Below are 24,659 nucleotides of genomic sequence, written 5' to 3'. Positions count from 1 at the left end.
TCAGAATGCAGACTAGAGGAGCTGGGGATCAAACCACCAACCCTCTGATTAGTGGACAACCCTCTCTATCTCCTGGGACACAACTACCCACATATAAAACCCAGACCACCTTAGAATGTGACCTTAGTGATCTAAATATATCCTCTATGCATCTTTAATGTATCACACTAGGGCTGCACGATATATCGAAAATGTATCTTCATCGCAAAAGATGGCTTAAACTGCGACCGGGCTGTGCGCCTTCTCCCTCGTGCTGGAGCTGTACGTGGTCTCTGCGTCCGTTGCCAGGGACTGTTTATGTTTATTTATCGCAAGTCATATGGTCATCGCGATATTCAACAAAGTTATCGCATGTTTTCCTAATATCGTGCAGCCCTAGTTCACGCCTCTATGTGCGATCAGATGACCCAAGACACATGTTAATGTCAAGTATGAACACGGTCTTAGATCATTGATAGTTGTTACCAAGCTAGCTGAATTGTTGTTGTGGAAGATTAGAGTAAATGGAGCTTATGTAATGGTAATTAGGAACTAATTCATAATAAATGTTATAATGACTAAAAGACAAAAAACATTCATATGCTTAATGGATGAGTAAATGCCCTGTTGCATTGGGCTTAGTGTAAGTAAAACTAAGGATAAGCTGGTTATGTAGAGAGAGGAGGAGGGAAGCAGAGAGAGAAAGTTAAGTTAAAAGGTCCAGTGTGTAAGATTTAGGTGAAAGGGATCTACTGGCAAAAATTGAAAATAAAATAATCCTAGTGATGTTTTCATTAGTGTGATCACCTAATTGTTATTTTCTTTACCCTGTAATGGACCCTTTTTACTCAAATACTATATATTTACATCAGGTTCTCTCTATGGAGATGAAGGGTATTCATCTGCCACATTCAACTTCACCACTAGATGTCCCTAAATCCTTCACACTGAACCTTTAAATGGGGAGCCAGCAGGCCGGAGTTCATCCTGCTAGTCAGAGGGAGTAGGAAAGTGTAACAGAGGTCAGGCTACATTGTGGAGTAAGTCATGAGTCATTCTTAAAATTCAAGCCGTTCACAGTTGAGTCTTGTGCAATCTGCTCAGTCCTGCTGTTGTACAGAAGTGCTCTGGTTTGGCTGTGATTGATGATAGTGAGGGAGAAAGTCCGGAAGGACACACCCTATGCTGTGGTGTTCCCTATAAAAGGGCTTCTAGGTTTTTTCACTGGTTATCTGAGGGTATCTATGCAGGTTAGAGCAGTGTGTCACAACACCATTCCAAGAACTCTGAAGGATTAATCTCTTGCTCAATGACACTTAAGCAGGCTTGCATGGGTCTTAAACTAGGTTTTCTATTTGCGGTGTATTTTCTCTACACTGCTTTGCCATTCTATTAAAACCATTTCCCTTGAACGTGTTAGAAAGGAGTGCCTTTCATTTGAACTGTGAAGTTTTACCTTTACTCCTGGTTTCCCATAGGGGGTTTGTTCAAAGAGGTTAAATCTGGGCTGTGATGCAGTGTGAGAGGAGTTCCCTACTTTAAATGCCAATTCCAATAACAGAGGAGATGGCATTCCTCCACTAGGGGGACTGAGAGCACTGAGAATCCCTTCATTGAAAAGGTAATCCTCTGCAGAGAGCTGCTGCATGTAATGATAGCTGTGACTTAAATCCAACTTCACGTTTCCTATCATATGACCTCTCAACTGCCCTGAGAAATAAAAGAGAAATCCACACTTTGACTGTGTTGTTTATGAAACATTATGAAAGAAGAAGACAACATGGGGCTCTACTCATGGTAGACTTCAGGATTTTGTGGTTTGTTCAACAGCTGCACCTTTTTGGTAATCTAGTTTACTTTACAGGTGCAAGGTCATTTCCAACACTTGCTAGTCGCCATTTTCTGAGAACTGAATAACCATGCCACACAGACAAGACAATATTCTAGAAAAGAGTATTTGTTTAATTTATTATCTTTCTTCAGTTTAGTGAAACAGCACTGAACCACAGGGGCAAAGTATCCCGCCCTCTCACTCTTCCATTCACTCTTCCACTTGTGGCCAAATTCAAATTCAAGGTTGTTATGACTTAAGAGGAGAGTCACCAGGGTATGTGTCTGTATGTGTGTATGTGTATGTGTATGTGGTATACTGACCCTGTTCTCATCGTAGATGATCTGCACCAGGCTGCGGTGCTTGGCCTCACTGGGTGGCGGGGAAATGGGCCGCTCTGGCTCATGAGGCTTTGCAGCCTCCTCCTCCAGCTGATGCTGTAATACACATACACACAGATGACGGTTAACACTTAAAAGGCTCAGATCTACCAGGAAGACCTGTGGCTCACCAGTTCCTGTTATGAGGTTTAAGAGTGCGCGTTAGAGCAACCTTCCCTCCCCCAACTCTCCAGCAGAGACAAGTCTAACTGTCCCATTAGCTGTAATAGCTATTAACTCCCCAGGGCCTAGTTAATCAAAGAGTTACCACAGCAGTCTGTAAACAAAGTCAATGCCTGCTGTGTGGCTGGAACATCCAATGAGAGGGAGACAATTAAGAGAGAGAGAGACAGAGAGGGAGTCACATTTAGAGAGGGAAATGCAGGAACATAAACACCAGACAAATACTGGAAAACAGCAGAGTTCCTCTAACTTATGAGTCATCCTGGCTTGTAATCAAACATGACGTGAAGACTTTAGAATGCTGTGCAGTGTTTGCCCAATAACTGTACAGACCTGTTGGGCAGCCATGCCAAAAGAACGGTTTTAAATAACTCCAAAATATTCATTCAGAAATCATATTCAATTGTGTTTGGGGAGCCTCTAAGTGGCTTTGTCCTGAAATATGAGTCAACCTCAGTGGAGTTGCCTGGGAAACCCATGATGCCAGTACCACTGTTATCAGAGTTTCTGAAGAGAGCTAGAGGATGTAGGAATATTATAGGATGCAGGTTAAACGTGAGCATGATGCTGCCTGGAAGGGTTAGGGTTAGGGCTGTAACGAGAGGGATGAACAACCAAATCTATTAGAATTTGTGTATCTAAAACTCTGCAGCCAGGCAAATTACAGATGGTGAGAAGGGAAGAAGAAGAGAGGAACAAAGTGGGAGAAGTGAAAGAGGCAGGTAAGAGAGAAGTTATTGAATGGTCACTCATGAATGGTTAATCTGAGTACAGCCTGTGGTTGTACCAGACTACTCATGGCAAGTACCAGTTTGTTCATCTCACAAAACGAAAATATGTTTGGCTTACATTTTTTTCCTAATTTAGTTTCTTGAAGTACCTACTATCGCTAATGGGTTATTAGGTAAGAATTTAGGGGGGGTGCCAAAGAAAGTTATAAGGAGCATGATTGAGACCTTTCAACTAAGATGTTTAACTCCCAACAGTTAAATTAGTGTGTATCTGTCCATCAGTCATCCTTTCAAGCTGGTTTAACTGTCATGAAGAAGCTGAATAGTACATAGAATCTAGAGCTGGGAAATTAACCGAAAATGTATAGAAACCGACATTTAAATGTGTGCAGTCACGAACTGACGGGTTTCCGCTAAATTCATTTTTATAGCAGTAGCCCGGGTACCTTGTACCCTGCCATATCACCCTGCCGTATGTCCTCCCTCCTCACTCCGCTGCTGACTTTACACGTTAACAACGAACACCACCTCTAATCAGAAGTTATTAGGATCTGAACTGTACTGAAGTTTACTTTGTGCTTGTTTGATTCGCTCGAGAGTTTACAAGTAGAATTGAAAAAAAGTCCAACATTTTGTGCGCACACAGTTCACCTGCCAAACAACACAAGACATAATGTGACGCGCAGAGCCAGGACATCAGGGTTGTGATCCAACACCAGTGATTGAGAACCAACAGTGACGAGCGTACACAAACACACACACACACACACACACACACACACATTCCTGTGGACAGAAGAGAAGTTCAACCGCAGATTATGACGCAACGTGGCGTTTTCTCATCATTGTTTCAGAAGAAGCGACGCCCCGTTTATCCGGAAATATAAACATCAGTTCTACATGTGAGTGATAAGTGAAGAGCAGAGGAGCAGAATCACTTGTTGACGTATCAGAAGAAGCCAAGTCTAAATGCAAGCAATAAGCAAGGGAGAGTTACGACTGTCTGACCGCACTGTCTATCCACATAATGAGAAGCCATAATTGGACCTGTCGGCATCATTAAATCATACCACACCTAACTGTGTCAATAAGCAGCATGTGGACGTAGCAACTTTTTTCCGCCTGTGATAATGGCAGGCGATAATGAGACAAAAAGTATTTTAACATCTAAATTATTTATACATGGAATTTTCTAACGTGACTCAGAGAGTGGCACCTTCAACACATACAGTTGTAAAGAAGTCATTAGATCCTCCGCAGGATTCAACACAAGCGTGTGGGTGTGTTGATGACGCTTCTAACACATGACAAATGCTAAAAAAATGTTTTTTAATTAAAACAGAAAGAATCTCCGGATGAAAGAGTGGAGCCCCACACAGATGAAACTGACAAAGATGTCAATAGAGTTTGTGGTGATAACAGCCGGTGTTGGTGTGATGTAAACAAAAACATGTGATCTCTGCAGCAGAATTCATACGTTACGTCCTGCCTCCGCCTGCTGCACCACCCTTTTCCTGAATCCTGCGGAGGATTTGTTGCTGTTACGAACACGCCTGAGAGGAGAACCCTCCCGCTGCGTTGAGCATTTTTATCATTTTGGTTAACACATGATTTTAGTGAATGTTTTATGGATAGCGAAATTGTCCACTCGCAATATTTCAGCTAGATTGGTAAGTAAACAGCTGTTAGTTCTGATGTCAGCCATGTAGCAATGGGGAAAATGTACATATAGTGTAACCACTTTAAGCAACTGCAGTTTAAAAAGTTTTAAAATGGTACAAAACTATATCAAAATAAACGTACTAACTCAAGCCGACATAGTACAAATTTTAAGTGATGTTTGACACTATATTTCGCCTGAAAATACAGTCTCTGTGTTGTGCAGGCTGTACGTTGGACACGGAAGTATCCATCTGTAACTAGCTGTCTAGAGGCCCGGGCCTAGTGTCGCTGGTGTGTGTTTTGCTGATCTACAGTTAAGACAGCCCCCTACTCCCTCCCGCCCGCTCATCTCCAGTCAGGGGCTTCAGAGAGGGAAAAGAAAGCCTCTAGAGGCTCCACATGAGAGCAGAGCAAGATGGATCATCGTGTGCCATGATAGGCCTGGATAAGCATCTGGTGAGGGAAACACAGACATTCCCATAGAGACCCCCTTCCCTTTCCAAACCCACCACAGAGTAAAATAAAATAAACCAGCCATCCTGAGCTTGGCTGACATGATACAGGCTGGTGGTAACCTAAGCCCTAACCCCCCGCCCGTCCACCAACTCTGCCACAACTCTTTAAATAAGTTTTACCATGCCACTTAATTACTCCAGATGTTTTAATGCTTGAACGGAGTAGAACTGTAAAATAATATCTATAAAAAACACTTGATTTATGCTTGGAAGTAGCAGAGAATCTTCTCAATTATTCAGCAGTTTCAACCCCAAGGATGGCATCTGATCTTATTTTGGTTCTTTTTGCAATTAGGCAAAAACACCTAGAAATATTATCATTAATAAAAAGCAATGTAAAAGACATTCAGGTAGGAGGCTTCTTACTTTTATTCAACACCCATCTATTTCAGCAGGTGTAATGATGCTATCTGCATATTGTATTAGCTGTAGCTTCTTCAGGTTATCTTGGAAAAGGAAGTTAATCGAATGCGAGGCAAACTAATCGAGCTTATGCCTAATCATTATTTTTAGCGCACATCTCCTACAACGATGTTAAAGCTTATTATAATCAGGACTTTGAGCTCATCAAATCAATGGGCAGTGAATCTCTGAGCCGTCAGTCTGTGAAACCAGTGCTACCCCAAGCTGCTGTGGTGTAAATAGTATAGAAAAATAGTCCAACCATTTAGATAAAAGGCATCAATGAGACCAGAAATTAATTAAAAAAACAATGCATGCATCTTTCATCAATACATTACCCTAATGTTACATGTTTTTTTTCTTCATAATTAAATGTAATGAACGATGTAATGGCATCCATGGTGCAGGAGGGGCCTGTGTGAGTGAGCTCAACCATACAGTTTCTCCAGTAAACATGGCAGTCTGCCAACAAGGAGACAGTGTGGCAGGGATACGAGTGGTTTAGCAGTCAAAAGAAAAATTCCATCATAATCCTCCTCCTCCCCCTGGGCAAGCAGTTATTTATAGCCTTATATATTTTTAACCTACTTTTCTCTTAAATAAAAAGCTGCAGAGAAGAGGAGAAAAGAGGGAATGCAGCTGCCTGGAAGAGTGTGTGTATAGAATTGTGGTACAGTGAGCAACAAACAGCTTCAAGCTTGAATGCAGCGATTATAACGTCAAATTCTGTTTCAAGACTTTACTGCACCAATGCCAACTGTAGCCTGGCGGGGAACACTGGAACACTGCACATGAACATATCAAACAATTGAAACGCTGAGACTATAAAAAAAAATGACAAAGATGCCAGCACTGACCAGCTCTTCCATAGGCATGAAGAATAACTACTTATTTACCTGGTAGTGGTTTAAGTCATGTCTGCATGCCTGCTAAAAATATGTGCAGAATGCACATGAATTACATCACACTGTCACCTATCATATTGTCTTATGGGTTGTGCACAAATAACTTCTAAGTGCCTGAAACTCCCCTACGAAACACTTCAAAAAGGGTGGGTCACACTCAACTGTATGCCAAGCTGTACGCACCTTCCTAGAAGTTGTTTTGCATTCTACATTCACTGCAAAATTCATTTTTTTCACATTCTTCTGATAAGGTGACGGAAGAATGAAAAGATAATCTCCGGTTTTATGGCTCATTATTTGTTCTCTTTTCAGGATTTAGACAAATTTGTTTTACATAATCTAGTTTCCAAAAATATCTCTGGTCCAAATGTTCCCTCTAAAACATCGATCAAGTGTTGTAGTTGTGCTATAACAATATAACTACTCGTAATGTGCCTACAAACTGTGACATATCAACAATCAACTTTATTCAAACCTCAATTTGCAACATTGTAAATAAACGGGTACAACATTGAGTTGATGAATGTTGACTGTATGATGTGATCACCTGATTCATTGTAGGCTCAAGTCTCTATATAAGATTGGCGCCAGTGTCTTGTTATCAATGCAACATTTCATGCTGCATTCATTGGTGGTTGGTTAATAGACGTAGGTCGTAGCAACAGACACATTGTGAGATGTTTCCCCTAAATTTCTGATGGTCTAAAAATTGTTTTCACAAGCTATCTTCAGTCACAAGACTGTGGCAATGGGCATCTTTCAACCTCTCTCACAATGCGACACAAGACCAAAACATATCGCCACATTTCTTTTATGTTGGCCATCTATGGTCTAGGACAGGGGTCGGCAACCCGCGGCTCTGGAGCCGCATTCAGCTCCGGAGCCGCATGCGGTTCTTCAGCCCCTCTGCAGTGGCTCCCTGTACAGTGCTGCGTTCAATGAACGGCGTTCAAATCAGTTTTCATATGATGAACATTTACGTTCATTTTTTAAATCGTCATCGTATCAGGCCATCATGTGAAATACCAGAAGCGAGAGTGTGCGCGTGTGCTCCCAGACAGCGCACACACAGGCCCCCGGGGTTCAGTTTTGGAATCGTGAACTTAGTTGAAAATTTAAAACTATGAACGTGAACTAGTTCATTTTCATCTGCATGAACTGAACTTTGAACTAGTTCATTTTAAGTGTGAACTAACACAACTCTGAGCATAACTTTATATAAAACTTTATAAGCTGTGTTATCAAATATGTTTTGCGGCTCCAGACAAATTCTATTTGAAGGAAGAGGAGGCAAAACGGCTCTTTTGATAGTAAAGGTTGCCGACCCCTGGTCTAGGACAGCCAAAAACTCCATACTGTATACCCACCATGAGGCAGAAATATAAATCTCTTTTAACGCAAAAGGTGTTCATGGCAGAACTGGATGAGATTCCACAACAAAAATCAAAGTGCTAGACAGAACAGGCAAATTTCAGTCTGCTGAAAACCTAATCTCTAAACCCAAACCAAGCCATTATAATCTAAAATCTAATTTCAGAGGTGTGCTGACCTGTTTCTTGCGCAGTTTGCTGATCTGCTGCTCCACCATAGTGATCTCCCTGTCCACGCGATCCATGTTCTGGATGAGCTCCTCCTTAGAGAAGCGAGCCGGCACAAGATCCAAGTCAGGGTCCATGTGGACTGGGCTCACGGGGGAGATGGGTTCCAGCTTCCCCATGGCACCTCCACGCTCCTACGGATGACCAATAGAGAAAATGTTACATGTTTTGATGTTAAAATGTTATATTATATTATCGTCCACAGTATTTTTCAATCTTATATTCTAGAAAGAGTCAAACACAATACATTTAGTTCATTTAAATCAAAGGGAGAGGACAGAAGAATATTTCTAAAAGAAATGGTAACATGGTAGGACAAGTCTACATAAGGTTTGGATTGAAGTGATTGCAGATAACAAGTCAATATAAGGTGTCTTACATCCTACAGAGCATAAAGACCTTCTTGATATATCTTGAATGTGTCAGAAGAATGGATTTTCACACTTCCATTTCTTCTCTTTCCTGTCTTCCTGAATGAAAATTACTCCGTATGAAATCATCCAAACAAAGTCTGTGTATCCATTTGGGAAGGTAACACACACCAGTAATTAAGTCCTCTGGGTAATGAAAGCCAGCGTCTCAGTGTCACTAGACCACACTAATGAATATGAGGTCACAGCCTCCCTTGGCTTAGATTATGCACCAGAACACTGGCAGGTGGCTCTGCTTTGGAGACACTTTTTGAAATGTGAAATACTCTCAGGGTGTAGAGGCAAAATCTTAAGGGTGGTGTCAAGTGTGCGTTGATCATATTCAGCAGGTGCTTATTAGCCATGCCTTCTGGTAGGAAATTGAAATTGGTGTGTGTCTGTCAGTCAAGCAGTACACAGTGTGGCTTATCAAATGAGCAGCTGTACTAATAAAAGAGAACAGAGAAGTAATTCATTCAACAACTGATCTTTCGAGTACAGTACTCCTAAGTCGGTGTTCTCTCTGTGCACTGTCATTCAGCAGGAATTTTCCAGGCAGGTGCCGATAAACAACTACAGAGGATCAAGCCTAGTCAAACCTCAAACAAACAAAACTGTGGATAAAGTGATGTAATTTCATTTATAACTTAAACAGTACTTTCTCCTTACTTGTCCATATAGATCTGATGTTTTACTTTACTTCATTGGATCAGAAAGTAAAGTAACCTTTTCAGTCAGATTCGGTAGACTGTATAAGTTACGATTTAGTCGCTAAACAGACTTTTGCACCCTAGCCAAGCATGTGATTATGCAGTATCAGTAGGCGAGGGACAATATTATGGGGTCTGCAGCCTTCTGGTTTTCATGTCTAGTTTGACCACTCAGGTTAGAGCAGACTTTGATTGCCCACAGGTGAACAGTTCGTGTGGAGAGCAAAAGAGGTGGAACACTTTGAGCGAAATGCATCAGCTATCTAATCGGATATTTAATTCACCTGCATTCATATGCAGATAGCGGTTCATAGAGATTAGCCAAAATGTGGTCTGGACCTAAAACACCTCCAAAAAGTAAAGTTTGTGTTTTGTGAAGAAAAACATTTGACTCGTGTGGAGTCATCGTACTGAAAACAGTGTACGGTGAATGGATGGCTGTTTTATCCCGAATATGACATTACATTACATGTCATTTGGCGGACGCTTTTATCCAAATCGACTTACAATTTGTGTATTCAACATCTATGAGGGGCCATTTAGGGGTTCAGCATGCAGATGACTGAGGATTGAACCTCCGACCTTCTGGTTGGAGGACAACCACTCTACCCCCTCAGCCACAGCCGCTGAATATCGGCTGTCTACACCAGAAAGGCCAAAATACTGACCGCTGCCCCAAGAGGCTAATTGGTCATAAGACGATAGCCGATGGGCTCCAAGATTGCTAACCTGTTTATCCAATCGGCTAAATGTTTAGGATCTAAATGAAGATTGACCAGGTTATTCATTTAATTTCAACTGAACTCATATCTGGGATGATTTTTGTGCTTCAGAGGGCATCATGTGGTTGAAAGTAACTCAAAGTAAAGTAAATTAGCTTTGAGATTAAACTAGTCCATTACATTGTTTATTGATGTATTAAAAGCTGCCCAAACACTGGGATTCATCGGACTAGACAAGTCATCAACAACAAACAAAGTATGGTCTGTAGTTAGCCATGGAAAGGAGAGGTCACCTGCATAGTCGTCTGCTATCAAATCCCATGCAAGACTTTGTCTTTTTCTAACTTTTGATTCCTGTTTTCCACACATGTAAATGATTTTGAGTTTAGCCACCTGCTGTCTCCCACACAGTTTGATGAGCTCTGTCGTGTTCTGGTTCATATACACATTCAAATGTGCTGGCTTAGAAAGCTCAATACATAAATTGCCTTCATGCTTTAAGCCGATTCGCAGTGATCCATTCATGTGCAAAGTAAGACTGGAAATTGTTACCATTACATGCTGCACTTTATGTAACAACAACACACATAAATGGCAGGAGAGGCCCACTTGCTCTGCAGCAGTGTGACCCATGTTTCAGTGTGTATGTTCCTGTTTTATGTATGTTCTGTATGTGACCATGATTCTACAATTACATCCTCCATAAATGACTACATGTGTGAGCCTGCTTGGGGTTTGTTTTGTGTTATTTTTAAACATCTGAAATGAGGGTTATGTAAATGGACTAATCTGGACTAGGCAGGCTGCGTTACATCCCTGTAGACCTGCAGTGATTGGAAAAGGTCAATGCCAGAGGATGTTTGAGGGCTGTCGTAGATGAAGAACCACAACACTGCCAAAGCCATTTAGTCACAAAACAAATCAACACATAAAAAAAAGGAAAAAAAAAGACCGGGTTATTGAATGGCATGATATTGTCAAAGCACCACTCTTCTTATCCTGTGTTACAGCTCAGCATGCCAGACATGTCTCTCAGGGAATTAATTCATGGTAATGTTATTACACAACATGTTTGGTACAAAACTATCAAGTGAAAATTAGACTACGCTGTCTGAGACTTCAGTTTTCCACCTGGTCTTGTGCCCTACACCGTCCTCTGATTGTGATAACAGTGCAGCAGCAAATTAACATCAACTACACCAGTGACATCGTGCGAGAAGGTCACAGGCCAACAGTTAAGCCCTTGGCCCGGCACAGCTTATAGCTTATATGACCTCGAAAACCCTGGCACATTTAGAAACATTCCACTGCATGATGTCTCCGGCTGTGCATGCATCATGTTATGTTTTTTATTAGCTCTTGGGGTTATAATGTGTCTGTGTAGGTCTGTTCTGTTTACTCAGCACCAGCCTATAAGATCGCTCACGTAGTCTTAAAATGGTTGCGTTCTAGACAACATGTAAATATAAACATCCTGTTTTCGACATCCTATATAGTAGATGTCGCACTGGCTTGGACATAAAGTCCACTGCAGCAGGTGCACTAAGCAACTAAAACTGAGGCTGAAGTAAGAGTTCCTTAGATCTCTCAGTTGAATATCATTACAAAAAGGGAAACTAAACAAGAGCACTAAAAAAATGCAATATGGAGTAAAAGGCTCTAACGTCCAAACAAAGTTGACATTCAAGGCTAAATCAATATATTTAAAATGCAAGAAACTTAGAATAGTAAGTTGTGTGGGCATCTTTGCTGTGAACTTGAAATCTCATCAGCAACTTTTCAGACTTATGTTGCCGCTACCCTGTTTGTACATTGTTCCTGTGCCAACGCTCCCCTGAATGTGGACAACTGCCACTTCTATCGTGGTTACATAAATTATTTAGCTTTATAAACACATTCCTTTTCTACGCTTACACCAGACATGTACCCATTCCAGAGTTTTTGAGCCTGCAACACTTTTGTAACACTTCTGGCCCTGTTTTAGTTTGAAAACTCTGGGGTTGTGTTTTAGTCTGGATGTGCAGGAATGGAGACATTGGAAACAATGAAGCAGCCGCCCACGAGCTTCCTGATTGGGTCTGATCAATCATGACTCAGGTGACAGCGCTGCAAAACAAAGTCAACTAACCTGTTACCTACATACACGCTGATACCAAAATATCTGTGACAACCAAATATTGGACACATCAGACCACCTGATCACTAATTTACTCTTTCAGAAAGGCCATATCTGCACATTTGACCATTGTTACTGTTTTGCTGTAGTTTGTCACTTGTAGTTTTTTCTCACTAGCATAAATATTCCAAGAACAACGACACTGCTCACTCTTTAAACCATATATGGCAAATATGACATGCATGGAAATTTTGTGAATACACTTGTAAAGTCTCTTCTTCTCATTCGCTTTTTTAACCATGACTGTGGTGTACTAGGGCATACAGTAGCTTTTGTCCTCCCCTGACTCACTGTCCATGTGAGTCATGATGCAAGCCTCAGCTTTGTCTAATACTACTAGCCTACTCACTCTTCTCTTGTTGCTCTTTGTTTCTTTGTCCCTCCCTGTCTTTTCCCCCCTTTATCTGTGCCTCTCTACAATCGCCCTTTGCCTCTTTTTCAGTTGCATCTCCCCCTCTGTCCCACTATCATTGGGTGCACTTGTTCCATGCAGTGATTGCATCTGACATGACTTATATAATGGGTTTAGTACAGTCCGCGCTGCTCTGAGGGGAATTACTGGCATTCCTGAAAATTTGCCTGCTAGCTTAGAAGTAAGTGTTTTTTTCCCTGTACCCTCTGTTATTGCTGTATCTATTTACCACTCTTTGGCTGCCTGCCTCCCCTGGCAGTCTAAAGCACTCTGTGCAATGTCAGGAACACGTCCCCACCAGCAGATCTACACTGCGAGCAAGTCGTTTTGCTGTGCAGTTCACACACTTTCTTCCTCTGTCTTTTGAAATCTAGGTCAGCTCCATTATTTATAAATTGCTGTTTCACAACTCCCTTAGTCTTCCCACTGCTGCGAACAGAGCACCAGCTCCTATGATACAGAATCTCCTTTATGACTTCTGGTGCAGCATCTTTAATAGCATCCTCTGTGACTCTGAGGTAGCCCGGTGGGATTCAGCCAAAAAAGAAAAACACAGGATCTCGAGAATACAGTCACAGCTTTTTTGAGAAGAATCCACTTTATGAATCTTCATTTTTCAAAATCTTCCTGTGCATGTGTATCCCCTTAAAACACTAGTGCATTACTAGGATTTACATTTTTTTTTTTTATTATTATGATAATAGACAACGTTGTTATTTAAAATATATTTGAACAAATCAATTTTCTTACTCTATAGTTAGGGTTTTGTCATTTTCTTGTTGACCATCTTGAACAAAAATATCTCAAACTGTTCAAATGTTCTACTGACCTTTGCCATGTCCTCTGACCCCCCCAGAGGCATTGGTTGCCGGTGGGACGAGCTTCTCATCATAGAGTCGGGTCCCATGTCTAGACGAGGCCTTTTGACTTCCACATACTCCAACTCTGAGTGGGCGCTGGGATCTTGCAGGTATATGTGTTCATAGCGGATATGCTGCTCTTGTCCTCTGCAACAGAAAAAATACAAATGTCTCAGATTAGAGAAAAGTAGAGAAAGCTACTGCAGTTATTTATATGGTTCTTCCAATAGTCATACATGTTAACTAACTATAGGTGTGTTAGCACACAAATGTTAGCAGGGCTATATGTTAGCTAGGCTATATTGTATATAACATATATACTACACTGTATCTACTCTTCAGCTAAAATTAAAGTAAAACTAGGGTATAACTGATGCTAAGGTAAAGTAATTCCAGTTAAAACTAATGAAAATTTAGCAAAATCTGATTCTGTTGGATGAGAGACTAGTCCAAATGAAAACCTATTGAAAGATAAGGACCATGTGTGAAGTTTGGAAATTTGACTGCTGTGACCGTTTGCCTAAAATTTTGGACTAGACCTCAGTAGCAGGACAAGCACTAAAGTGAAATGTGGATCAAACAGACTGAGAAAATCAATCAAATAAATGGGCAAAAGACATAAAAAGAATCAATAAGGTGTTATGTGTCAAATCAAACTGATACCCCAGGTTAAATAATATGAGGTGTGAAGACATCAGTAACATTTAGACAATACTGATCTTCTGAGCAAGAGATGAGCCTTGGTTCTGGTTTTGTGTGAACACTGTGTTCAATTTAAATCCTATTCATATATGATACATTGAACTACACAAAGACACATTTGCACAAAAGCACAAAATGACTGCTAGAGCCTGAGATCATCCTGACCTAAATCTTTACTGTTGTGTTAAAGGCTACACACCAACGCCAGCTGGCTTGCTTTGGTTCAAAATATCATCATCATAAAGTAATCACTGAAGACTATTTTTCTGCAAATTGGGCACATGTAATGGGTTATTGAATAGCACAAAGTGGAAAGAAAGGGAAGCAAGAAAACTGGAAAAAATGACTCACTGTAACACTACCATCTAATAGTTTTAAATATCACAGCATATGGAAGAGCTGCTCTTGTGTGTGGCCTTGCAGGCAATGCTCGGTGGTCAAAGGCCACACACACAAAGCTAAAAGGTGTTACGCTATGACATAGCTTGTCATAGCTTAACTATGTGTTAAGCTATGACACTCCCCATACAGCAGCCTAAAAGTAGAACTGATGTAGATGGCAGGGATTGCCAACAATTATACTGGAAGAGAGGGAAGCAGAGAGGGTGCTCGTATTTTATTTTAATAAAAAATGATGAAAAACAAAAGTACAATATATATATATATAGATATAGATCTATATAGATATATCTATATATATGCATTGTGCATGCACAGTGAGAAGGTGAAACATAACTGACTGAGTGTGGTGGCCCACCATATTTGTATTTTTCCTGCCATAGTTTTGTAATAGGGCTGCACCTATTGATTATTTTTGTATCTATTAAACTAAAGATTATTTTTTTTATTACTCAATTCATAAAATAATGAATTGATCAAACATTTTATTAAAACAAATGTCATTTATATTTATTTAATAATCTGCTCTTAAATGCAAAGAAAATCTGACAAAAAACAAAAAATGCACTGCAAAGCATTAATCCACAACAAAAAAAACACAATCTGCCTAGCTAAATCTTCTAGCTAAAACAGCTAATCTGCCTTTTACAGTCCCATATCTCTCCAAAATAAAATTTGTGCAAATCAAGTTTAGCAGTCTATCAAAAACATTTCTTGAAGTAACCTAGTAGTTGTATCAATGTCTGTATTAAGTCAAATAAAATAAAGAAAGTACAATTTAATAGTATTTCAACAATGTTTTTAATTAATTTCCACACTGCAGTGGAGGGTACTCTAATAATAAAATAATAAATGTTATTTTCTCATTTCGAGTAAAATAAGGTTTGCATTTAAAAACAAAATAAAGAGCGTTTGAAAAAGGCATCTTAAAATAAAGTGCGGAATTTTAGAAAAAAATAAATAAAGAGATGTAGTTAGTGTTTCCTATTGTCTTCTTAATAAATAACTAAATTACACAACTAAAAAGCTTTAACACTTTTCTCTTTTTTCCCCACTTTCTATTGTTCAGTGAGAGAAGTAAACTCGGAAAAAGTTGTGCAGGTTAAAATAAGACTACGGTATGAGAATGTTAAAATAGAATCGTTCTGTCACAATCTAAAAACAGCGTCTGTATAGAGCAGAGTCAGGGTCCGGTTCTGACCGCGGTCCACCTTTTGGTAGGATGAACGTGTATCTAGGGCGATTTTTTTCGCTTCAGCTTACTCTTCAGGTGAGTCCATGCTTTGGCTGTGCGCAGCCACCTTCCATACGACAAATAGACGCAAGTTTCGCAAGTGGACGTATTAACGTAATCGATGATGGCGATGCGTCGCCCCAGCCCTATATTTTAATGAACCAAATGTTTTTGGCATGATCACTCGTGCTCCAGTCCAAAACATGTTTTTATTGTCAATGCAGTCAGAGCTTATAGTTTTAGCTGCAATTGTACACATATCAACAAGTGGCATAAAATGCCATTTTCTCCCTAATGCGAGAACTTCTCTTTCACACTTTAGTCTGTGTACCTGTCATCCTGAATCCGTTGTGCGAGAGAGCTAACTTTGTGCACTTGCACCCCAGTTACGGCCATAGATTGCACTAAATCTGTGGGAAACACTGTTAAGTGTCTGTCATTCAATGCTCATAAAGGAGTTTAAAACTATAACCTTCACTCGGGAGCAGATTTTGTTTATCAACTTCAAAGAAATAAGAATGTAAGATTTATTTTGAATATTTTTGATCCCCACTGACATAAACATTTTTATCTTGATATAAGTTTTGCCCGTATTGCCCAGCCCTATTCGTACATTCGGGGGGAATACCCAGCAACAAGCTGGAGTACACCAACAGAGCAGGCTCTTAGTGTGTAGGCAAATGATAGCTTCCGAATGTTAACTGCACCCGCTACTTAGATGTGGGAAATTTTATTAGCCCACTTGTAAATGGCTCCCTGTTCTTTCTAAGAGAAGCGTTTTCTCCTGTTTGCCCTGGAGGCAGATGCCAGAATGTCAGCGACTTCGCTGCCAGTGTCAAAATGGAAGTGGCTTCTTAAGAGAAGAGGGAAAACACAACCATAATTGCTGGTCCGGGCCCACAATGGCCTAGTGTGTGGTTTTTCCATGTGCCAGAGAACATGGAGCCTGTCCCTGTCTCGCAGGGTTCTGGTGGGGTGGCGTAACAATGGAGACCATCCTCTGACTACACCAGAGGTTTTCACAAGGGCGCGATAAGTCAGTTCAGTTATGTAACATGCGAGACAGATTCTGCATGTTGAACAGTGCCGTGGGGTGTCAAGGACAGAAACTGATTGTGGATGTTTATCTGTGCAATTGCCTGAATAGTACCTCAAAAAAGAGAGGGCCAAAATTGATATCAAGCTGGTGTGTAACGGCCCCCTCCCGGAACACATTTTTCTGACTCATTCAGTCACACACTTCCTCATCTCCATAGAGGCCTGGCACTTACATAATCACATCATCAAGCTCCAGCCCACCCTCCATCCCCACCCCCACCCTTTTCTCCCTCTTTCTTTCTCCTCTCCCTCTTGTGAGCGTGCAGAATAAGCTGATCCCCGGGGAGGATTTGTCTGGAGGATGAGAGAAAGAGATGTGTGTAGAGGTAGAGGGGGGGTGGAGCGTGTGGGGAGGAGAGGGTAGGGGGCAACAAAACACACAACACAACTGTCCACAACAGCTCCATCGCTATCTTACTGGCTTGGGCCCCATTACGACAAGAACAGGGATCTTGTGTGCTGATAGACGCCTGTTACAGTGAAAGTGCATCGGCTGCCAATCTCTCTTTCGCTCCCCAGAGGAGCAGCTCAGCACAGCTGTGAGCGGGGCAGGGACAGCTAACAGGGAGAGTGGAGCAAGGCTAACTGCACCACAGCTTGGACGACTGAAACTGATAAAGGGCAGAGGAGGGAAGGGACAGTAGATGGAGTCCACCACCTGTGTTCACATGGTAAACACAAAAAAAAAAATCACATTCAAATCAAGGATACATGAATTACTGAGAGCGGTTTTCTGAAAAACTATTTGTCTGATAAATTATAAAGTAGGGCTGGGCAATAAAACAATAACAACAATTCTTAAAATGTGTTGCATAAGGAAGAGTTGGAAACCACAACCTTGTATGTGGCTAGGTCCGTTGTCATTTAGAAATAATAAAAAATGACCCCAAAAAATGCATGTGTGGAAATAACGTACAAAAACTAATAATAACGACAACTAAGTATACAAAGAAATAGAACCTTGTAAAACAGCAATACATTAATTTAAAAAACCTTACTAAAACCATAAGTCATAATAAAATGGCATAAGAATTAGGTATAACAGTTCGAATCATTTTTGCACTGGTATACTTATCAAGGCCTATAATCAAAACACACATGCTACTTTTATACCCATTTAGTACATTCATTCATAACCGATATGACAATATTCACATCTAGTGAACACTAATTTGGTATTATTGTTTCTTCTTGGTTCTGAGCAAAAGTGGTTTCTCTACCTTGTTATTCTTGCAATAAAATTTATTCACTCCCGTTTTCAAGTAGCCTGGCTGATCTCAGACAGATGGGAAGAGGTGGAGTGACTGATATATTGCCTGGAGTAAAGAGGAGGATGAAACAAACAACCAGCACAGTGGCTCACCGATGATTATACTGTTGTGGTTTTCTGACCTGTAATTAGGGTACACTTGGAGCAATAAATGGCACATTTTCCTCTTACCTTAAGTCCAATACAGTTACAGAGCAGAGGAAGGGTGCATAGATCTGTCTCACTGAAGAAGAGATAAAGCCATTCTTTAAGGAAAGCACAAGGCTATATTATTCTTACATTTACTGTCAGAATGTGAACAACCCCGAGCATTCTATAAATGTGGACGTGGTGTGCAGAATTACTGAGACTTATGAAAAGACAAGCACGCATCTGAGAGGAGAATAGATTGAAGGATTGCCAAGGCCAGAATTACACTATTCAGACTTGCAGAATAAGGGCTTTAGATTGGATTCTAAGCCCTCTATAGGAATGCTGAAGGCCTGATATATTCAACTGAAAGCCTCCCCACCCACAGACGCCTACCAGCCAAACTAGCGGTTTATTTCAGTCTCCACAATGAAACGTGGGCTAACTGCTACTCTCTTCTTTTTTGATTTGATGGGGGGGGGGGGGGGTTTACCTAGTGAAAAACAACTCCACTGTTCTGCTGTTGATGTCGCACATGGCATCCGTCTTGGAGAAACAGATATTATGTAGAGTGACTGAGTGAGAGCGAAAGCTGCTGTGATTGAATGAAAGGTGTCAGGAAATCAGGAGCTAGTGGATTGCAGCTGAACAGCGTGGTGTTTATGACCCAGTGTTCCCACAATGTGTGCTAGGCTAAGCTAACCATTAAACAGTGCCTGGTACACAGCTCTGTGCCTTACATTGAAGACCATAATCCCATTTGATTGATACTTAGAGACACGGAGACAACACGCATCAGCGACACACACCACTACAGACTCATTCTACCATCTGCTGTCTGCTGCTGCAACTCCATTGCGTTCCAGACATACAAATTATTTGACACATCTTGAAAGACAGCCCCCACTCCGCAGCCACTACTGTTCATGTAAGAAGTATCTGCCAGGAGACTTCTAGTAAAAATCAACCTCTTGAAATCCAAATTTTTTTCTCCTTGCATGTTTTCACATATGCAAGAAGATCTGCCCTGAGATTAAGCTGGAGAGAAAAAAAATATTCTTGCGACTTATCCTCTGCAAATCCTCATGCAAAATTCATGACTAGCACATATATTATTAATAAGTACTCCTCAAGACTCATCCTCAAAAAAGCATGAGTATATAAATAATAAACAACTTTGGTGGGTACAAAACCTGAGTCTCCAGAGAGAGAGTACTATTCATACAATGCTTTGCCTGACTTACTCTTGGTCTTTTGAAGATGGCAAAACTCTGCAAGCTCCATTGCCCTGCAGAGCCGTTTAGCACAACATTACAGAGAAACGGCTTGTGGAAGCCAATTACATAAGGCTTACACTGGGGGAGGGTTAACAGGCAGAGGCTTTAGTAGAATAATACTGCATAAAAATACAGCCTGCATGAAGCTTCCAATGAGCATGCTTTGTCCCGCAGTCATCAAGACTCAAGGACAAACACATTAAAGGGGCCATAGTAACATTTTCATGTGAGTGCTTACAGTAGAACAGTGAATACCACATCAGGCATCTCGTATCTGAAAAATGTATGATATTAAAAATATCACATCATCAGCAGAGAAGGATGTTGAATAGGATATATAATAAAGTAAGGGTGCAATTCTTCAGTTAAAGTTACAGTAATTGTATCAGTCTGGTGTATATACATTTTAATGAAACTTTAAATGTCTTGGTATGAAAAAGACAGAGGGAGCAGAACACCAAACTTTGTAAATCATGCTGCTGACTCGTCCCCAAAACAGTCTGAAACAAAGCTAACCTCTTTTATCACCTAGACAAGAATCATGTCAAAGAGAACGGAGAGAGTCTAAGGAGAGTCGCAAGCTTACTCAACTCCTCAGAACAAACTCAGAAGTTTCAGAAGAGGCTTTTGCCTGTAGCACCATCAGGCAAAAAACTAAATTAAAAAGATGAAAGAGGTTAACAGCTGGTGTTGCAACTTACATCTACAAAGCCACAATTTACACAACCGAGCAAAGGTTTGAAAAATGAGTCATGATTAACAGCCTCCGGTTGTGATTTTGGTCAGTGTTACTTTGCACTGTAAAATATTACGTCGTGTCCAGTACAGTCGGTAATGTAAAAAAGCATGAGGAATCTATATGCTATAATATATATGAGCATAGTGAACCTACCTCTCATTCCCAGGTTGAAATTCTGAAAGCAAGGATGGCCGACGGCGATGGGGCTGGGACAGGTGGGAACCGTAGTCCCTGGCATGAGAGTGGTAGTCGACCATTCCCACTTCCTGGAACACAAACGACAAAAAAGTATCAGCAATGGTTCTTCTCTTTAAGAATGATGTAAAGCCCCCTGAATTAGAAAAAAAACAAATAAAAGTCCTACATTGCCCAGGTTGTTTCCTCTGTAATATCCAGTCATTTTCTTTCCTTCTCTCATTTCTCTGGGGTAACACATACAGTTACTGTAAACTTGCACCTCTGTCGACCATGGGGGTTTGTGGGACACAGCCCGTCAACCCGCATCTCCTCCTCAATGTGATGACAAGAAGGAGGGGTAGGATTAACTACATGTGCAGCTGTGGGGATCCTTTGGGGGGTAAGCCTTACATTTTCCCGCCATACAAGAACCAAAAACAAATCACTAAAGGTCAGAGAACTACTGCATCACCTTGAGGCCTCTTCTTTGAAGCACAGGCAGCTTTGTCCGCAATACATAGACGAACATAATCTTGATAATTAGGAGATGTGGGTGGAAAGAATGGAAAAGCCTCAAGGTGACTCCATGATGACAACATGAACTTTCAACTCAAGCATCTAATGAGGGTTCTGTGTGCACTACATTGTAACCTGGGAATGTTTCTGTTGGAAAAAAACACCAGTAGGGGCCCCTGGGGTCAGACCCTCTCCAACGGTTCAGGGTAATACCATGTTTACTAAATATCTATCAAGCAGGGAAAGACCAAGCAGCAACTACAGTAAAATCTATAAAATGTTGAGGCGCCACAGGTGGTGCCAATAAACGCATCATGTGCCAGGCCCCTTACCGTGTGTGCCCGTTGCAGCTGCAGTGGTAGAGAGGCAGGGTTGGGGAGGTGCCGTGTGTCCAGTCCAGCCCTCCGGCCTGGCGGCACAGACTGGGAATGAGAGGACATCTTGGCACAGCCGCTTCCTCTACAAGCAGGAAGTGGGTGTGGCTAGAGAGCAAATGTCCTGCATTATCGGCTGCTTCTTTTAGCCTAAAACCTGTGGAGAAAAAAACAACAAGCCATGAGCAACATTATATTGAACCTGTGCACCTTCAAACCTGAGTAAAACAATGCATAACACATTCCAAAATAGGCGTAACTTTTCCTCAGAAACAATTCGATGTTTTACAGCCAAAACTTCCAAAGTAGTGTGAGATGAAAGTGTGTGTCTGTCTGCTCCGGATATCAGAATGTCATCACCTCCTGACCACAGCTGCTCCCCCCTCCACAGCTCCTAGTAAAGGAGTAAAGAGCGCCTGCACCTGCTAGACTGAGCCCCTCCTTCTCTACTTACTGAATGGCCCACTGTCCTCACACTGAGGGCTCACAGACAGAGACCAGCCAAATCAAGCAGCTAGCTGGTAAACCAAAAATACTCAAGAGTTTAATGGGGCTTTAGAGGCAACATAAATAACTCAATGACAGATAGAGATGTAGGCCTTGAGTCAGGCACTCACTTTAATTCCAGATGACATGATGCTTGTAGAGTGTCCTCATCTCCAAGAAGCATGTCATATATTGATCAAGAATAACAAGGTAAGCAAAAAGAGACACGCACTGAGCTGTATCATTCCCTTATAAACCCTCAGCAGATTTGTATTCTTTAATATCCTATTACTTTAGATTACAGCACACATACAAAACATAACTGAGGTAAGGCTTTGCGATATAATGATATGTGAGGATAGAAAATCATCTTTCATCTTCATTATTATCAATATTTTATTATGCTTGTTCATTAATCTCTTGTCAAAAAACACTATGGCAATATTTTTCTTCATTTGGGTGATTTTGACTGACATCCAATTACCAATCAAGTTAAGTAACACAATCAAAGTTTGTAAACCTTAAACAGCCTTCCAACACGTCCCATCTTCCATAAAATTGACAACTACAGACCATATTAGACAAATGCAGATGTCACCCAACTTAACAGTTTTGCTAATGAGCAAATCAATCAGCACTGGTTCACACAAAGCGAGTCATTTACAATAAATGTAACAATGTAAGAAAATCTGTTCTTTATTAGGTTCAACCCTCATCTAATACAATCACTGTATTAGGCTATGAAAATATGATTTCATAAGTGACGCGTATAAAGGCCAAAACAATTTTTGGAAACAATTTCAAAATATTGTGGATTTTTACAGCTGGATAGATAGCAGAGTGATCTGTTGTAAAATATGCATAAAGACTGTGCCAATGAAACATAAAAAAACCTTTTTATTTGAAATGACACCAGCCAGTTAAATTTGCAGTCTCAAACTGACAGCACATTAGCCTAAACTCATGCAGCAGTCACTACTGTCTGCCTTTTCAGTCACTACTGTCTCACAACTGCCAGTACCAATACCACCAGTGCATAAGTCAATGTGGAGTATCTAGTTATCTAGTTAAAGTAAAGTATTGAACAATAACAAACCTCTATGTGACTTAGGTACGATTCAATCCGTGAGTAAATATGACCCTTGAACTTTATTTTGATATTGATCAATATAAAAAATATTCTGATACTTTAAACCAAATATTTCCCAGCCTCAAACCTCAATGGGAATAAAAATATGACTTTTAAAGTCCAGATAAAAATAAATATTCAGCTCTGTACTATTACTGTACTACTGTCAGGCAGTCCAAAAAGCCTGTGATAGTAGTAGTGGCTGGACTAATACTCATGATATGTGTCCCTGTGACTCCTGCCAACAGAGAAATTAGGACTCCTGCCATTTCTATGAGCCACTGACTAATGACGCCTTTCTCCCACAGCTCATGTTTCAGCAATGTGTGAGGCACACAAGAGGCATGGGGGCAGAAATACGGGCTCTCGACATGGCACTGAACGAAATCTTGACAGGGCAGCAGAGTGTACTGCGATTTTGGCAATTGAATGGAAAAGCCACCACCACTGAACCGAATTTATACACACATTTTATATCTAGATGACTATGAATGAGATTTGACACAAAATAGTTCAATCTGTTTTCCAAATAAGGGACATTTAGATGAACACATGAATAACTGCTGGTGATTATAATGTGTAAAAACTGTTTCTTTGATACTGTTCATTTGGTAAAATGATTATTAAGATGATATCCCCCGAGGGCATGTTTGATTTTGTTACACAATCAATAATAATTTAAACCTAAAAAATATTTCTTTGGTCAAACTCTAAGACAATGGTGATCTTTAAGCTGTGTAACATTGGCTTACAAGCTGGGTCAACTATCTCCACTGATGGCCTCTTAGTAACATTTAAAAAGTTTCCCAGCCTAGACTTGGAGCTTCTGAGTAAAAACCTCCGCAACCACTAATAGACGAGCACTTTTTATAGCATGTGCCTAAATCGTTGGCACAGGCTAACTTATGGTGCCAGTCTCCATCTTCTTCTTCTGAACAAAAACAGGCACTATCTTCCTGCTCCTGTTCTTTGCTGCTCGACTGTCACAAACACAAAGTGTCACTTGATTTCAGTTACGCAAAGGGCTCTGTTATGAAAGGCTGAACATGGCTCTGCTTTTAAGGAACAGAGGAGCTTTGTAAACATGGGCTCAGAGAGGCCACTGGGCAGGAAAACACTGCTCAAAGTCTCACAGCAACTAGACTCTTTGCCTTTGTGAAAAAACTGTGGCTTTCAATATTTTCAAGAAACTGGTGCAGTAGTGCTCATTTTTTGGTCAGACAAACCTGGATAAACACAGCACACAAAGGGGAGTGCTGAAGTCCTTGAGTAGGTCTCAAAAGCTGGTGAAATACTAGATGAGGAAAAAGTCACGATATTGACACGGAATACAAATATGCTCGACAAAGGGCAGAAAAAAAAGAGGCCAGCGAGACAAAGAGAGGGTGAGATAAGCCATCCCATGCGGACGCATCTCTTTGATGACAGTCCAGTCCGCAGAGATTCCCCTGAGAAGGAGGAAAACAAATCTGAACTCAGTCACAAGATCTGCCGAGGACAAAAAACCTGAATCAAGATGAGAGGGCCAACACAATGAGCGAGCTTTGACATAAACTCTGAGGCGAATGGGGGCTTCCAGACGAGAGGCTCAACACATGCACTGGCACGGCTACAGACACCCACAGGCAAGTCAATGGCTCGCTGCCAACACTG

At 40.9% G+C, this 24,659-nt stretch overlaps 1 protein-coding gene across 1 annotated transcript in view; it reads right to left on the bottom strand.

Annotated features, from left to right (window-relative positions):
- Window positions 1–24,659, bottom strand: part of ncor2 (nuclear receptor corepressor 2) — an 89,162-nt gene that overhangs the window by 49,428 nt on the left and 15,075 nt on the right. Inside the window, 5 exon segments of the mRNA XM_034597069.1 lie at window positions 2,134–2,247; window positions 8,138–8,320; window positions 13,446–13,623; window positions 20,478–20,590; window positions 21,350–21,548. Of these exon segments, the coding sequence (XP_034452960.1) occupies window positions 2,134–2,247; window positions 8,138–8,320; window positions 13,446–13,623; window positions 20,478–20,590; window positions 21,350–21,457 (696 nt within the window). The 5' untranslated portion in view covers window positions 21,458–21,548.

Source organism: Hippoglossus hippoglossus, chromosome 9 (assembly GCF_009819705.1).
Source record: "Hippoglossus hippoglossus isolate fHipHip1 chromosome 9, fHipHip1.pri, whole genome shotgun sequence".
Lineage (NCBI taxonomy): Eukaryota > Metazoa > Chordata > Actinopteri > Pleuronectiformes > Pleuronectidae > Hippoglossus > Hippoglossus hippoglossus.
This window is presented reverse-complemented; position numbering and strand designations above follow the sequence as displayed.